The 18,421-nt window shown below is 45.5% G+C and overlaps 1 protein-coding gene across 10 annotated transcripts in view; it reads right to left on the reverse strand.

Annotated features, from left to right (window-relative positions):
• LOC149357460 (uncharacterized) overlaps positions 1–18,421 on the reverse strand; it is a 95,242-nt gene that overhangs the window by 50,482 nt on the left and 26,339 nt on the right. For 8 of the 10 annotated variants that reach the window (XM_089584713.1, XM_089584712.1, XM_089584709.1 and 5 more), the window contains 2 exons: positions 13,495–13,555; positions 9,733–9,785 (listed from right to left, as the gene is read on the reverse strand). In XM_089584713.1, the coding sequence (XP_089440839.1) occupies positions 9,733–9,785; positions 13,495–13,555 (114 nt within the window). The remainder of the gene's footprint in view (positions 1–9,732; positions 9,786–13,494; positions 13,556–18,421) is intronic. The other 2 variants (XM_089584717.1, XM_089584716.1) reach the window with 1 other exon arrangement.

Here is an 18,421-nt window from a genome sequence, read left to right on the forward strand (position 1 = left end):
CAACGAACTATCCAACATTCTTGATGCCTTCACCCTTTCCCGTCCAGACGATTCACCTAAGGAAGATCGCAAGCACGTCTTAGACATAAACCAAGCGCTGCCCCAGAACAAACAAGACCAGGTCCGCTGTCTGCTTTGAAGCTACAGTGAGTGCTTCTCGTCATTGCCGAAGGCTCGACAAATGCAGTTTGCCAAGCATTGTATTGTAACCGACCAGCACGCCAGACCTCTCCAAAACAGCCCCTACCGTGTGTTGCCCCGAAATGCTTTGCGACGATGTCATTCAGCCATGAAAGAGCCCCAGGTGGCACCGGTTGTTCTAGTGAGGAAGAAAGGCGGCGCACTGTGATTCTGCGGTGATTACCGACACCTGAGCAACATAACAAAGGACGTCTACCCTCTTCCTCACATGGATGCCACACTGGACCGGCTGTGCATGTGCTACATGTGTATGCATGTGCTGCGTAAAAATTGTGAACTCATAAAATCAATATAAAGAATGCTATTTATGGATTGAGTAACTCACTGATTGATTGATTGATTGATTGATTGAATGATTGAACCTTGTACACGGGAAATTCTCTTTCCAGCACATAGGATAGCTCTTGCTCACGAGTCCCATTAGCAGAGCATGCCACAACCACTCGAAGATGTCCGCCCAACAGTGGTTTTCAGCTTCAGCAGGCATAGCAATACTTAATTGCAAATCTGCGCGTCAGCGTCTAGCATCTAAGCTGGGACAAGGCATCAGTATCGAACTGGCCGCAAATTTTATCGGAATCTATACAGGCGTGTCGCAAAATTCTAATTTGGAATAGCAGCCTAACATTCACACGACCTCGGTTATATACAACGCGGTTGACAATCACGGCGCTCTCGTTACTCCTTTTCCATGAGCGTCCTTAACAGCTCTCGGCAACTGACGTTGAATGCAGTGGTGCCATCACTGTGCACCTTGCCTTCGGCTCACCCTCATAAACCTTCTTTCTTTTTCCTGCAGGCCTCATTTCTGGTACTCCCACTGCAAACGACGCTGTTGCTTCGGCTTCGCTCTGAACCGCCGATATCCAAAGTGCCGAAGCAAATGCCAGAGTGCATGCACAGCGAAAGAGGAAGCAAACGACGACACCAAAGAAGAATGACGTGGCCGCAAACGTCGACACAGAAGCACGCTTCAAGTACGCCCTCCCGCAGATGTGCAGTGTTTGCACTTCTTGCCTCTTCGTGGCCCATCAGGCTCGCGAACGACCCTGAGGATGCCTCGCCCCGTGGAGAGGTACACGAGTGACCCCATCACTACCGAAGGTGGGGGAGGAGTCGCCCGCGGGATAATGTAGTTCGTGCCCAATTAACTCCACTTAAGAATCTAACCGCCGAATTCAGAAACGCTCCTCGACTCGAAACTCCACTCCGACTGCTCCTCGAAGCCAGATTTGCATTTCATAAACCAACCTCGACTCGAGGCGCTCTCGAGTTGAGGAGCGGAGCCAAGTTTTCCCTCGAAAATGTCAAGGTAGCGGCTGCCCACCCTCGAGCGCTCCTCGAGTGCTCCTCGAGTCGTCCAACATGGCTGCCGATCGGTCCTTCGCCGAATTCATCGAATTTGTTTTAAGGATTGACGAACTTCTTCATGACACAATGAGAAGGCAAGATGGTGACGTGCCAAGACAGCGTTTGCGAGACCGGCTGAATCCACTCGAGCACTTCACGGACCGCGAATTTCTATTCCGGTACCGCTTCACGAAGCAGTCCGTCGTGCTCATATTGGAGAGCCTGCCGCTTCAAGAGAGCACTACAAATCGCGGTTTGCCACTATCGCCGATGCTGCAGCTTTTGGTTGCACTGCGCTTCTACGGCTCGGGCACATTCCAGACGGTCGCGGGGGACCTCGTGAACGTCTCCCAGCCAACGGTGTGCCGAGTCGTAGAACGCATTTCGCGACTGATAGCAAGCGCGCTCTTCGGCCGAGTGGTGAAATTTTCGGAAGACCTCAGCAACACCATGCGCGAGTTTTACGAGATCGCTAACTTTCCGGGAGTGACCGGGTGCATCGACTGCACTCACGTCCGTATCAAACGGCCGAGTGGGCAAAATGGAGAAGTGTACAGGAACCGCAAGGGGTACTTCTCCATTAATGTGCAGGTAAGCTGTTTCTATTCCTCCTTCAAAACGCGAGTAGGGTAGCAAACCGATTATTCTTTCGGTTAACCTCCTCCTCTTCAAAACGCGATCCCCTCAAAAAAAATAAAATGATGCTGATTTGACTGTAATTAGCAAGGGTACTGAGCACATGTGTGGAATGCATCATGCTCTTTAACAAGATATGACAAACATGCATGCAGCACTTTAACTTCATTACGTAAAGTGATCAGCATTTTCTCACTCAGGCATTCTCTTTTTCACTCACTGCAGACAAAAATTTTTTGGAAAGCATTCTAGTTATTGAATGGTACTTCACAGCAGTTAATAAATATGCAGTATAGGAAAATCCAATAAGATATCGGCGATTATGCATGAAATTTTGATGTATCAAATGCAGTAATGTGTTTTTCACAATCATTAAAATGCTAAAGATGATGAGCTGGCTAAAAATGCACTAGGTCAGCCTGAATACTACATAACTATTTTGTTTAATCATTTTATTTTGTTGGACTGCAGAATGCACACAGGCTGTTATATAGTCATTAAGCTCACTGAATGTAAAGATTTAAATATAATCTGCAGATTCCAATGCAGCTGCCCACTGTAGTATCCATTTATATTCACCTCAAATGTACAGTGTGTGCAAGACATTTTGGCAGCATGCCTACTATGCATATCTTATTTATACCTTGCAGGCGGTGACGGGGCCAAAACTCCAATTTCATGACCTGGTTGCAAGCTGGCCAGGATCCGTACATGACAGCCGCATCTTCGACAACAGTCGTGTACGGGTCCTGTATGAGCACCAGCGGCTACCTGGCATACTGCTTGGAGACGCCGGCTACGCATGTGTCTCCTACCTGACGACACCGCTAACCAATCCAGGAGCCCCTGGGAGCCCAGAGGCCAGGTGCGTATACATTGTTATTGAAATAATAACACGAGATGTCCCACACAGAAAAAATATTGGACCCAATTGTCAAATTAATGGGCTTTTAAGAGATGTGATAATGCTTAAAAGTGGTTGTGTTTGTCATGCAGGTATCAGGCAGCTCATATCAGGACACGGAACACTGTGGAACGTGCATTTGGAACATGGAAGAGGCGTTTCCCATGCCTAGACATGCGCCTGCAACATCTGCCTGCGAATTCCATCACCATCATCACAGCCTGCTCTGTTTTACACAATCTGGCAGGCATGTACAAGGACCCATGTCCGCCTCCTTTGCCGTCAACGTCAAATGGGGCACAGCGCCAAAGGCAACAAGAGATGCCCCAACCGCAACCAATGGACTCTATTCGCGGTAACCAGGCACGCAGGCGCCTTATTGTGAGATGCTTTAATTAGTTTAAAGCATCTCACAAAAAGGCACTACTCTCCCTTAATGGGAAGTAGCAGGTCCGGCTTCAGCCGACTTCTCAACATCTTCCGCACATTACAGATGGATCTCTCCAGTGTAGTTATTTAATACTATTGTTTTTTCCTATTCATCATCATCATCAGCCTGACTACGCCCACTGCAGGGCAAAGACCTCTTCCATGTCTCTCTAATTAACCCTGTCCTTTGTCAGTTGCGGCCACTGTATCCCCGCAGACTTTTTTAATCTCATCCACCCACCTAACTTTCGGCCGCCCCCTGCTACGCCCGCCTTCGCTTCGAATCCACTCCGTAACCATTAAGGGCCAGCGGTTATCTTGCCTTCGCATTACATGCCCTGCCCAAGCCCACTTCTTCCTCTTGATTTCAACTGGGATGTCATTAACCCGCGTTTGCTCCCTCACCAACTCCGCTTTCTTCCGAGCTCTTAACGTTCCACCTATCATTTTTCTTTCCATAGCTCGCTGCGTTGTCCTTAACTGAAGCTGAACCCTCTTTGTTAGGCAGAGAAAACCTTGTAGATACACACTTCCATATTGAAATGGCTGCACAGTTGCTTCATAAGCACCAGCTAAAAAGTTTAAGAGAATGCATCCACAAAAAGTGTCAGTGCTTCGCTTCATGTCCCAAAACAAGACCTCTGATATAAGTGTCACAGTGCAGTTCAAACAAGAAAAAAAGACAGCATTTCTGGAATGCAATAATTACATGAGAGCTTATCTGTGAAATGGAAAATAATTTATTAAAGGAACAGAGACAAACACAAACTGGCCTGGCACTTGCGGCAAAAGCAGATCACAATAGATCATACGTCCTATACATTTAGGCAATAATGTATAATGTAAATAATCTTGTAAATAATTCACTAATGAATTATTCAGACAAGGCACTTCAGGCAAGGCTGCCAAGGAACTCATCCAAACAAGGGTTACAAGAGGGCAACAAAACATTATCACTACTACAATGCATTCCCTGAAATCATTCCTGGAAGTGGTATCTCACACAGATACACAACTAAAAAATCAGAAGAGAACATTTACTGCATTGCATTCAGTGTGGAAGCGTGGATTTGGGTACATAGAAAGCGACAATGAGTGGGGAGTGCCACAGGACGGAGCTGACGGAAATCGCACCACTTTCTGTGGGATTCATCGTTAGAATCTATGAAGCGTGATAACATTGTCTGGCCTGTAAGTACTGGTGGCCTTAGTCCATCTATATGTACAGCACAAAGTTTCTGGTTTCATGTTTTTCGTGAGACTAAAAACACCCAATACTGCATGCATTCTTGCAAGTCAATTTAATTTAGTTCATGTTTTACTGGACCTCATTGTCTTTTCTGTTTGTGATCACCTGTGTTTATGGGGCTTCACGCCTGAGCTGTGTCTGGCTGTCAGTTTCCTAACTGTTCGTTCTTCCCTTGAGTACCTGTTTTCAGTGGTGAGGAAACGGTTGAACAAGGGTTTAAATTTTGTGCTCTCTCCTCTGGCCTTGTACTGCTGTGTGTATTTTGGTTTATGTTGACACAACAGACAACAGTATGTAAAATGCCATTCTCGTCGTGTACCAAGGCATTTTTCTATCAGCTACATAGCGGGACATTGCCAATTAAAGCATAATCAGAAAAAAAGGCCTTTTTGTATCCTCAGTAAACTGCCACTTTTGTGATGCTCCTGAAACAATTCAGCATTGTTTCATAGGGCGCAAAGATGCAGTATTCTTTTTGGGATGTCTTACAACAGGCATTGAAAAATAAAATTTAATTTAACACTGCATTCTGTATGATATCTGATTGCACTGCCATTTGTTGATGAACCCTTACTGGATTGCACGCAGCCTCTGGAAAAGATGCACGACAGACCAAAAATGCGAATCTGTTTCTACAAAAGACAACTTTGGCGGTGATTGTTCATCTAAATGAATTGTGTGCTCATCAGACTGAGTTGGAACCAGAGCGGCAACCATTCCTAGTGCTGTGCTCGTCATTGGCCTTTTTATAGTGCATCATAGCGTGCCTTCCATTATGATGTGGTAGGTGCGCCCTGTGTTAGGTCTTTTATCGTGCTTGGTTGTTTAGGTGTGTCTTATTATGCAGTCTGTTGCATTGCGATTGTTTCCTCCATTGTTTGTACTTAGTTCATGTACATAGAGCATTGCTGCACTGTAATAAATACTATGCTAAAAAATACCTCTGTGGTTTTGTGCAGTGGCCCTTAAAGCTGATCTGTTCATGCCGCCACAGGTTTGACTAACAGACGTGGGCATTGATGTAATTTCTCTTTACTAGGATCTGAACCTCCAGACAACTGATTTCGCTATAAAGCAGAATAAAAAAAGCATAATTAAACCTGGGCCAGCAATGAATGCACAAGTGTATACTCCACGAGATTCCTGTGAACACATTTAGAAACACAAAACTGCTCATGACAAAAAGTACTAATAGCTGACGGAAACACAAGCACTTAAGGCTAAAAACAGGTCACGGTAGCTCAAGCGCACTACTTATTTGAGTAATGCACCTATCACAAATGTGATCACAGGCACTGTGCTAAAAGGCATACAATGATTAATGAAAACTGTCCTTCGGACAAGGCTGCCAAGAAATTTGTCAAGACTGTAACAAAACATTCTTCTGACTATCGCGCATTCTCTGAAATCACTGCGGTAAATGGCAGCTCACACAAATGCGCACGACTAAAAGCAATATAAAAAAAAAAACACTGGGCCAGCCAGCAATGAATGCACAAGGGTATACTCCATGAGATTCCCGTGAAAACATTTCAAAACATAAAACTGCTCATGACAAAAAGTACTAATAGCTGACGGAAACACAAACTGGCCGGGCACTAAAGGCTAAAAACAGGTCACGGTAGCTCAAGCACCCAACTTACTTGAGTAATGCATCTATCAGAAATGTGATCACAGGCACTGTGGTAAAAGGCATATAATGATTAATGAAAACTGTCCTTCGGGCAAGGCTGCCAAGAAATTTGTCAAGACCGCCCTTGCCCGTCCGCGGTAGTCTCGCTCGCACTCTCCTGCGTGCTGCTCATTCCTAATGAAACGCCCGCAAGCTGAAAAGAACGTACTGAATAAACAGCGCGAACGAAGACGAGCACAGGAAAACGGGCGAAAACGGACGAAAACGGATGTTCAATCGGACGATCGCACCAAACAGCCAAACTGCGACCCGTGGATGAGTTGCCAACGCTAGCGCGAACTGCTCCGGTCGGCTCGCCGACTGGCTTCAATTGGCTCGCAGGGACACACTTCGCAAAACGCGAAGAGGGATGCGTTTTTCGAGTTAAAATGCCCAATCACTACCTATAATCATGCAAACCGACAACGTACGTTATTATTTCGCAGCTGCGCGGCGTTTGCGTGTCAGAAATTTCTCCATACCCTTGCATCCAGACGCCGATTTGCCTACTGCGTAAAATCTCGAGTCGAGGACGGTTTTTCGAGGAGCTCCTCCGCGGAGTAAACGCCGAGTGCGCTTCGTGAAACGCGATGGCTCCTTGAGTGGAGGAGGGTCCGTTTCGTCCACTCCACGGAGTCGAGGGCAAGCGCCGAGTCGAGTAGCGTTTATGAATTCGGCGGTAATTCCTCTTGCTCGAACTTCCTCACGGGAATAATTAATTATTTCATAGACGTTATTTATGACCAAGCCTACTTATACAGCATCTACAGGTTTAGATCGTGACGGCCACCTTGGGCTTCAGTGTAGGTTAGCTGCTAAGGTATTCAGTGACAGAACTGAACTGAAAGCAAAGTAGCGGAAGCATCAACTGCATTTCTTTGTCTGGAAGTGACAGGAAGAACTTACAGTATGCTGAAACTTATCGGAAGCCGTCCAACTCTGGAATACGCGTGCTGTTTTTAAGTGCATGGATGATCAGAAATAAGTTATGGCACACTGGAGAGGCTCTGTAGATTATCATTAATGATAATTATGCCTCACCTACATGATGTGAAGGGTGCCAGTTTGCGGTAAAGCTCATGGCTTCAGTAGCGCAAGCCTTGGACAGTAGTGATAAGACCATCATGTTAGCGTGCCGCCTATCGGCGTGCTCAATGCACTACAAAATGGCGGTCATGAAAGTCTGAGTTCATGCTGCAATGAGGACAATCATTTCGTCCATCTCAACGCTTGAAAAATGAAAATGTGTGCATTTCCTACTGAGCAGGGTTTCGTTACAGCTGATTCATATAATGTTTCCGCATTAATATTTAAACCCCCCTTTGGGATATTTAATACCCAATGACATTGCGCAGTACACAGGCGCCTTTTGCACTTCGCCTTCACAAGTAGGAAACTGGTTTTGAGGAAGTGAAAGCCGTAGTAACTGCCTCACTTTTAGGAAGAGAGGATGGAGGGAGTGAAAAAAGAGGAGATAAGGAGGTGATGCAGAGGAGAGGGTCAAATAAATTTCGACCACTTGAGGATGTTTGACTAGCACTGTTATGGCAAAGAACATGAGTCTTCACATTTCGCCTCCAACAAAGCGCGACCACCGGAAAAATGACTGAAACCACGTCCACTTGCTAAGTAGCGAAGCTTTCCAATCATTGCGCCAGAGCGAAAAACATTAGGAATGAAGCGTAGCAACGAGTCCCCTTTGAGGCTACAGGAGCAATAGCGTAATTAAATTCCGCTACTAACAGTTGCCGGTGCGATTATCGCCTCCTATACTATATGGCAACATATTTCTAAAATAGCATAGCTCTTTATTCAGTGCAACACAGCGTAGATGGCAGTGAGACTGGTAAAAGCGAGCAAACTGTGCTTTCTACAACGGCGTTATCATCACATGACACACCACCTACTCCAGATCCGTTGATACCTAGGAGCATATCTTTGTGGTCCATTGAATCGTTTCTAGGCTGTGCATAGGACAGAGCTGCACCAGTTTCCTTTACATTGGTGTTTCACCCCACTATATACCTTGCACCACGGATCTCTTCAAGCACCCGCCTGGAGAGAGACAGGCTGTATACTGGGAGGTGCTGAAGGATACGTCCCTCAAACCAATACTCTACTCGGGTGCCTAGAGAGAGAGTCAGAGTGTCTTTCCTTTTCTCATAACTTTGGTTATGCGCTGTTGTAGAATAAATATAATTATGGCTGAACGCGATTGGGGTGTCCAATGACTCAGGGAGCCAGTTATGTGCCTTGTCTTTTCTCAAAATCAAGAGAGTGTCAACCTTCTGCTAGCTTTGAGATAAGTAATACGCCGTGAATATGAAGGCTAAGATCAGAGGATACTAAACACATCACACAAATCCCTCGACATGCATCTTGGTCAACAAATCATGCACGGCAATCCCTGCAGACCTTACAGCGACATTGAATATACCTTGATAAAGCTACTAGCACAGCACAGAAAAGGCAAGGGCGCCTATATACTCAATATATATAGTTGCCCCAAACAGCACCACATAGCCTTCAATGCGATCTTTCTTAAAGCACTAAGAGCGGCCCAAAAAGCTCCCCCAGCTGTAGTTGGCGACTTTAATGCTTCTGACTTAATGCTTTTCTGCCTTTCGCGTCTTTCCTCGGGTAGCCCCATGGGGGGCTAGAAGCATTAAAGTCGCGAACTACAGCTAGGGGAGCTTTTAGGCCTTTTCTTAGTGTAGTTGGCCACTTATAATGCTTCTGGCTACCTATGGGGCCACCCGAGGAAAGACTCGAAAGGCAAAAAACTAGCATCCGCTATCGCTGACATGACCCTGACCCTACTCACCGACCCGGCCGCAGCACCCGAAGCGACTCGGCATCAGCATAACATGGGATACTTCCCTCGACCTTAGGCTCATCCGCAATGCCCGCGACTATGAGTGGCTGGCACATAATGGGAGAAACCCTAGGCAGCGATTACTACGTGCTGCAGACCATCTTCAAAAGCAACAAGCACAGCAAACCACGAAGGCTAGCCAGAATTACAGACTGGGAGACATTCAGGAAGGACACCAAACTAGCTACATCGGAAAAAATAACCGGTTATGAAGATTGGGCGGCCTCTATTCTCGACCTTAAAGAAAAGCTCACAAAATCTCTCGCCACCACGGAGGACCACGTAGCTTTGTTGACAACCAACTGCTACATCTATGGGAACATCGAGGTTATGAAGCAAGACGAAGCGGTAGAGGAAGGACTATGTGCGGCACCGTGGGCATGCGGAAGCGTACACTTGTCTCAGCCTTTACTTACTGTGTCTGCCAGCGATGCCGCTCCAGGAGAGACCGGTAGAACCGTTGTCGCTCCTGTTTCATAGGGTCGTCCAAGCAGTGTTGTGAAGGTGTCGGTTGCGCAACCACGGGACGAACAACAATGAAAAGACACAAAGAAAAGGCATGGGAATGGTATATGCGGGTCATCCCGGGGTAATCTCTGCACATAAGTACAAAGAAGCTCTAACTGCAGTAGTTAACACACAAAACATAACCTTAATTCAGAGACTATAACATCCTTCATTGCCTTATGGGCAGCAGAGGATAAGGCTGTGAAATATGAAGGCAATTAGTTACAGAAGGCAATTTAGAGCACCGGCAGAAGATTCTCAAGGGCACACTCACTAAGTGAGCGAATATGAACAAAGCTCAGCGTATCCTTCAACATTAATTCCACGAAATGGTTAAAAAAGTTGGTTACTCTTCCGGGAAAGTCCGTCTGAGGGGATAAAATCTTTTACTGTCTGTTCAGAGGTCACCGCACTGATGTCATTCGGAGAGCGCTGTTCAAGTGGCTTACCGTGGCATCCACACCACCCACCACTTCGGGCTGTGTATTTATTTGTTTGTTTGCACATTTTTCCTTTACCTACAGTGCCAATTCGCCATTATAGTGAGGGGGGTGATATGTATATTGTTAGTACTGGCAGTGACCTTAAATAATTGCGGCGCAACTTCCCATTTCTTCCTTTTCACATCTAAGATCACTCGTAGACACAACAGTGGGCATTGTGCCTCTTCCAGCCTCCCCTGGACATGACGTAGGCATTGCACACGACTTCTGCAAAAAATTTAGAACAGCGACGTGTGGTGTTGTGTGTCTGTGCGCGCCCCGTCAGGACATGATTTTTGAATTATATGTAAACTTCTCGAAATATGCTGAGACACAATACGGACAGAAATTGCGTCATCGAAGTTTTAGATACTATAATATTGATATTACGGCTGACCAGCAACAAATAACTAGTTTCCTCTTTTCTGATGTACCCCAAACTGTTATCACTATACCACAGAAGCTCTCTTTTTACATAGGAAAGCATACTTTCAAAAATTAGTGGTGGCCTTCCCTGCAACGCCTGGTATATACCATGAGTCGGGCTGTCATCACTTCCCTATATCACAAACATATTTAATCTTTGCCATAGGTCAGTGGTAGAAAGGGTGGCTTTTTTACATATGGCTGCGATGTCGATGAATCAGTCACAAGCAGCGACGCTCATTGATGTGGAACTAGAAGAAGCGCCGCAGGCACTTGATACCCCGACTCCGATGGCCACAGAACCCCAGGCTATGACCTACGCCACTGCAGTACACACTCACAAAGACGTGATCGGGCTTCAGAATGACTACATCAACCAGAAAAGCCCTGAGGACGCAAACTACCTACCATCCACATGCCCAACGAAGCCGTGACCTGAAGCACCGCAGGAGGCCATCTTATTACCCCAACATGGTGATGCAAAGCGCAAGTGGCCGTCAAGGGACACACCTTTCCTGTGACCTTCGTAGTACAACAGCATATTCTCGTGACGTGATACCGGGCACAGATTTCCTTAATGAGCATCAGGCATCATCAAGCTGCATTCCCAGCTCACCACAATTTCGACGAATGAAGCTATCCTTTCGATGAAAAGCAGGATGAAGCATGTTGCCCTGACTGTCCTGGATGAACAAGGAAGCATCCCAAACTGGTCAACCGTCATGGTCACCGCAGGTGGCACGGATGCCAAGAACATGAAAGCTCTCATCGAGGGGAACACGGAATTAGTTCTAGAGCGCAGAATCGGCATCGCAAGAGGCATAGTACACTTCCGCAATGGCCAAGATGAAGTGCTGTAGACGAACTTCAGCGAAGAATACAGGCGCGTTAACAAAGGAACAAGGATTCCTTTCATCGACGAACTATCCAACATTCTCAATGCCTTCACCCTTTCCCGTCCAGACGATTCACCTAAGGAAGATCACAAGCACGTCTTAGACATAAACCAAGTCCTGCCCCAGAACAACCAAGACCAGGCCCGCTGTCTGCTTTGAAGATAGAGAGAGTGCTTCTAGTCACTGCCGAACGTTCAACAAATGCCGGTTGCCAAGCATCGTATTGTAACCGACCAGCACGCCAGACCTCTCCTCCAGAGCCCCTTCCGTGTGTTGCCCCGAAATGCTTTGCGACGCCGTCATTCAGCCATCAAAGATCCCCGGGCGGCACCGCTTGTTCTAGTGAGGAAGAAAGGCGGTGCACTTTGATTCTGCGGTGATTACCACCACCTGAACAACATAACAATGGACGTCTACCCTCTTCCTCACATGGACACCACACTGGACTGGCTGTGCAATGCCAAGCATTTCTCATCGATGACCTCAAGATCAGCTACTGGAAATTGAGGTCCATGAAAGAGATCGCGACAAGACCGCATTCATTAACCCGGATGGTCTCTTCGAGGTCAAGGCGATGCCATTTGGTCCCTGTTCCGCACCAGCAATGCTTCAGGGAGTAATGAATAATGCCGTCAGGCCTGAAGTGGCAGATTTGTTTGGTATATTTATATGACATAGTTGACTTTGTCTTGAACTTTGGAGATCACCTAAAAAGGCTTCAAACAGTACTGGAGGTAATCATGTCATCCACTCTCACATTGAAAGCAGAGAAGTGCCACTTTGACTATGAAGAGTTGCTGTTTCTAGGCCACATTGTTTGCAAAGAGGATGTACGTCCAGACCCCTTGAAAACAGCTGCTATCGCACAGTTTCCACTGCCAGGTGATAAAGCTATATGCAGATTCCTTGTACTGTGCGTGTATTACCGATGATTCTTCAAGAACTTTTCGCACATTGCCGAACCTCTGACCCAAATCACAAAGGCAGACGAGCCATTTAAGTGGGGAGTGCCGCAAGCAGAAACCTTCAAGGAACTTCGGCGTCATTTACAGTCCGCAAACGATCGTCACGCACTTTGATAAAAATGAAGAAATTGAAATTCACACTTACACAACCATCGTGAGCTTAGGCACAGTCTTCGTTCAGAAAACCAATGGGCTAGAGAAAGTAATCGCACCCTCCACAGCATTTAAGAGAAGTATTACCCCCGACAGATCTAGGCAATGATGGCGCAAAGTTACCAATACCGGAGTAAGCATACAATAGCCCTAAAATCAAAGACATAGATAATAATAGTGGCAAAGAGGGTGATTACACAAAGAACTGAAGCAATGCAGAACATATTCACAAAAACTCCTGCAAGACTACCCCACCGAGCAGAGCAAAATCCTACAATACCAAATCATCACTTTTCAGGTATGCTGCTTTTCCCAACCATCAAGGCATATCGATATATTATGTAACAGTGGCATTTGCGTGGCTGCCACTACCACCCTGCTTTTCTTTCAAAGCAAAGAGTAAATGTTTTCTTCAGAAAGGTTCCCTAAGCTTTTAACAAATGCAAGTGGAATTTTTTACAGTCATCGAACCCAGCCACAGAGCCCACGTTTCAATGGAGGTAGAAAGCAAAGGCGCTCCTGTGCTGTATGATGTAAGAGCATGTTAAAGATCCCCAAGTGGTTTAAATTATTGTGGAGCACTCCTGTTTCGGAAGCTACTGCACTTATGAATGCACACCTTATGTGCCAATGTAAGCTTTCGCTACTGACCCTACAGTTGTTTGCTGGTGTTTCCTGTGCAGTTTCATGATGAAAGAAGCTGAATGAGCACTTCTGGTGCTTCTCTGGAAATGAGCTTGCGACCTCACCTGGAGAACTTCCTGCGCCGTCAGCAGGAACACGAGCAGGCACCCACGTGATGAAAACATTCTAGATGGAAGTATGAAGAAGGAAATATGAATATGGAATACGAAAAGATGGAAGTTCTCAAATAAATTCATCCCAATGATTTTCAACCATGCAACACACGTATTGTATACGCACTTGAAATTACGAATATTAGTTCACCCCACACCAAAGTTCTGTCATTAAAAATGTAGTGATAATGGCGGGCCACCTCCAGCTGCAATCCATTACGATATCTGTCAAAAGATTATCATATTGTACACAAAAGTAGTGCTTACCTTGAATATTCATTAAAGGATGCTGTATCAGGGCATTTATGCAGCGAAAACAAAAACTTTTACTCATGTATTTTCAGCTCCGAACACACCTACCCAAAATTAATTACATCATTAAAAGTTATCGCGTTACACTAGACAGCAATTTTGACTCCAAGCCACACGATAACTTAAGCCCTGAACTGGCAATAGCAGGCTATAGTCTCAAAGCTAAAGGCATTTTTATCTTCCGGTATTAAAATCATTTGCTTCTCTCTCTTTCATTCTCATATCGCATACCATTGCAAACCATGGCTTTGCACATTTAAAACGTATTTGTAAACAACTGTGCGACTGGAAGAATTAGCGGTCTGAATAATGCCCTCTTCAGGTCTATTGCATTTGAGCAGTGGTTTATTTTTCAGAGTGAAAATACTTCTCTTCACGTAATCCTCTTAACTGATTGTCTCCATTTCAAACGATAAGGCAATATGTAATAATCACTCATTATGGTTAGGCTTGCTTGTGATTCCTACCCATTACATTAAATATGACACAAAAAAATGTTAATTCACCAGTAAACGGAAACACGTATAGCCAATCACTGTTTCAGTATCATGGTTCAAAATAAGAAAAACCTTGCCGATAGAACTCTGCTTTCAACGTGTCGTTCTCCACAAATAGGTTCCATCTTTAAAAGGTCAGTTAAATAACTTGAGATGCCTACATGGAGCCAATGCTTTGTAATCAAATTATATCATTCCTGCATTGACGTGTGTTTTCTGTTATTCCAACTGATTACACTATTGTTCAATCCTGTTTTGTAAGCTGCTGCACTTATGCATGCATACCGTATGTGCCAATGCATGCTTTCGCTATTGACGAAAGAGTTGTTTGCTGGCGTTTCCTGTGCAGTTTCATGATGAAATAAATTAATTGAGCATTTCTGGTGCATCTCTGGAAATGAGCTTGCGGCCTCACCATGCGTACTTCCTGTGTCGTCGACAGAAAGACGACCAAGCACCCACGTGCCGAATGCACTCTAGATGGAAATATAGAGATTGGTTTGGTTTATTTGGGATTAATGTCCCTAAGCTACTCAGGCTATGAGGAACGCCGTAGTGAAGCGCTCCGGAAGTTTAGACTACCTGGGGTTTTTTAATGTGCACTGACATCGAAGAGCACATGGGCCTCAAGAATTTCGCCTCCATCGAAATTCAGCCGCCGCGGCCTGGATCAAACCCACATCTTACGGGGCAGCAGCCGAGCACCGTAACCACTGAGCGACCGCAGCGGGGTACTGTTAGAATTCTTACATTTGCTGCTCGAGGACGTATGGCACAACTGCTACGTTACAATGCTCGAGCATCACTGGGAAGATATTGTTTTGTGGCTTTGAATTTTCTACATTTATATCTATAGCGGATTTTTGAAACACCGTGGAACTGGCTGATGGTACGTTGTCTCCGCAGCCAGTACACGGTCTTAACAAAAATTTTTTTTTTCATGAAACGAAACAAGTCTGAGGCAAGTAAGGCAAGACCGATGCGCTCTGTCACCGATTTGCACATATACGGATTACGAGCAATCGGCGTCTGACAAGATTAAGTGATGCGATTAACGCTGCATATGTGATCGTCCTCACTTTGTGGAAACAAGCGCCCTCTTATTTTGTTGCGTTCTGTTGTTTTCTTTTGGGGCTTCTCTTATTTAGGCTTCATGTGTATGAATGAAGGTAGCGTTCAGCTCTGAAAGCAGTGAAGCGCACATCTCTGCAGAGCGCACATTCAACATTCAGGCTGTAGGTTTCGAGCACTGTGGTTTCAGGTTGCAACTTCATCAGCGATCCAGCTGCCATTCTAAACGTTCAAGCAGAACAGTGCGCACAAGTACGTGTTTTTTTTCGTGCGCTTTTGGAAGGAAAAGAATCGGGAATAACCCAGCCAGCGGACTGCGCAACATAGAGCAAAGTGCGCATTTGGTGAGAAAATATTTGCTAACGCACGCGCGGCAGTCATTGAAATGTCGTGATAATAAATGTTGCCATGTCTGCCCGGACTGACGTGCTTAACATGGAAGTTGATGACTGGATGGCTGTCGCAAGTTTGGCCCATCGCGGCACGGATGGAATGTCTCGTGTTGTAATCTTGTTTGCGCCATAGTGGTACTGCCGCTCGTTATGCAACACTTACCGTTTTTTTGTCTCCTAAATGGGAGTTATGTGTGCTGTGGCTACAAAGCTCGTATCACGTTAGCGCAAGCAGCTCTTGTTTGAGAAAAATTCGCCGTAACAAGGAGTCAGGGGAGATGATACAACAATGTTGCTGTTCTTCATTGATGTTTCCGTTTGTTTGCTGATCCCGCGACACGCTGCGACAGGCAGACAGGACAACGTTTTCTTCCACTGTGCCCGTTTATCTTCAGCTATATTGCAAAGTGGTCGGCAGGTACTCCCAGTAAAATCTACAACTTCGAACTCTTAAGCAGGCTGAGCCCACACCAAGCGGGATCCTCGTCAGCCTCCGACTATTAAAGAGTCTAGCACCCAAACTACAAGTTTCAGAGCCAGGCCAGAACCCGCAACCAAGTGAAATATCTGCCTCCAGCTCTCAAAGAGCCCGGAGCTTGCAACAAGCCGGATATCTGTCAGCCTCTGAGTCATGACCGTAGAGGACCGTTTCGTAAGGTTTAAAGCGGGTCACTTCATACACTTCCCTTAGGCAAACAATCATTTGGCACAAATTTTAACATCCTGCCCGTTCAAACTTTCAGGCTCTCGAGCTGGGCTTGCAATGTCATCGCCTGCAGCACTAACAGCGTTCGTGCGGGCTAAACTGCCAGCCTCCAAGGATGTGGATTGAAAACGTGGTCTTCTTCATCTTCCATTTCTGCGCGTGAAAGCGCCATCAGAAGACCATGCAGCAAGCCGCACGAAATGACGGGAGATTAGAAGCAGTGAAATTAAGCTATAAGGCCCACTGATATCGCTATGTAATTAAGCGACCTACAATATTCCTTGCCCTGAGTCTATTTATGTCAGTGCACATCAAAGAACCCCAGGTGGGAGAAATTTCTGAGCCCTTCACGGCATCCCTCATAGCCCTCATAGCCTGACATTAAACCATCACAAACTATTTTTGAAAATTTTTGATAGCCTTCCCTGAAACAACTGGTATATATCAAGGGAGCACTAGCCTTTATGCCCTTCGGCTTAGGAGTGCTGAAGATCACTAATAAAGTCTTTGGGCTGTAGCTGCCCATTTTAATCCAACAGAAATGCCATCTGGAGTCATTTGCATTGCAGTCCTTTAAATAAACATCATCTGCATGCTTCTGAAAAAAAAAGTGATATCATGGATACTCACCCTAGTTCAGGACAAGCAAGGCTAAAATTCTCAATTTCAGGGGAGCTGAAAAGAAATAAACCCAGAAGTGCACGTTTATACGCAGCTTTCAATGTATCTCATCATCTGAGGATTTGCAGAAAAGGCTTAAAAGTGTTTAGAATACAAGAAATCTAGAAAAAGAATCTACCCCACAATCAACTCAAGTAAGTCTACTCGGCTACTGACTTCATCAAGAGTGAAACTGTAAAGAGCCATTACGTCCTTGAAAAGAGCCACATTTGAAATTGTGAAGTAGCAAATTCAACGCTACACTGAGAGGCCAGCTGAAAATAACTTCTATGCGTACTCAAGCTGAAAAAAGCAATTTCTTTGAGACAGGAGAGTTAAAAAGACATTGCTAAACAAGTCAGGCACAGATATCCTACCAAAGTTTTAACAAATGAAGGGCATAGCCTTTCCTTGACATTTTTGGCTGTTTTCATTGTTAGAACTGGCAGTGACCTTAAATAATTGCAGCCCAACTTTCCATGTCTTCCTCTTGACATCTAAGATCACTCGTAGACACTCACAGCAGTGGGCGTTGTGCCTCTTCGGGCCTCCCCTGTACGCGACGAAAAAATTCCAGACGACATCTGCAAAAAATTAAGAAAACAAGACCCTAAATTTTCTGGCACTGGGTAAGTGAAACGCGCTTTCGACTCATCTTGTTTTAAATTTTCAAACTGGAAAAACCTTCGCTTGCAAGCCCAGATCTCAATAATTCTTTTTGAACTTGTCTCTGGAACGCGTGATGATATCTAATGATATTAATCGGTACTCAGGAAAGCATCGCAGCGCACCTTTAAAGAGACGCCGAAAGAAATGCTAAGTCAGGCTACACTGATACGTGGTAGGCTCTTCTGAAAGTATAATTTTCAACGAAAGCAGTGCCTTTCGCAGAGGTGCGATCATTGTATGTGGTAAATTTTGTCCAAAAATTTTTGAGCACCGAAAATGCCAACAAGTTGCAAGTCAGACCCTTGTCACACGGGTGCACTTAACCAGTTTCCGCTAGCTGTGGTTACTACTATCCACACAGTAATCAAACTGCGGTTATCGCGAACTGTGCTTGGCAACCTCGGTTTAGGTCACTAACGGAGAAGGTGGCGGCATCTATAGACAGAAACTGCCCGTAGGTGTCAGAGCGAGAAGTGGACGAGGTGGCCCGCTTCAAGAACATACCTTCCTTTGCACAAAATCATGTTTCAAGAGCAACAAATCAAAATAGGCAGTGTGTATAGTATCGTGTG

The sequence above is a fragment of the Amblyomma mixtum genome, chromosome 3 (assembly GCF_055824585.1).
Source record: "Amblyomma mixtum isolate Tamu chromosome 3, ASM5582458v1, whole genome shotgun sequence".
Lineage (NCBI taxonomy): Eukaryota > Metazoa > Arthropoda > Arachnida > Ixodida > Ixodidae > Amblyomma > Amblyomma mixtum.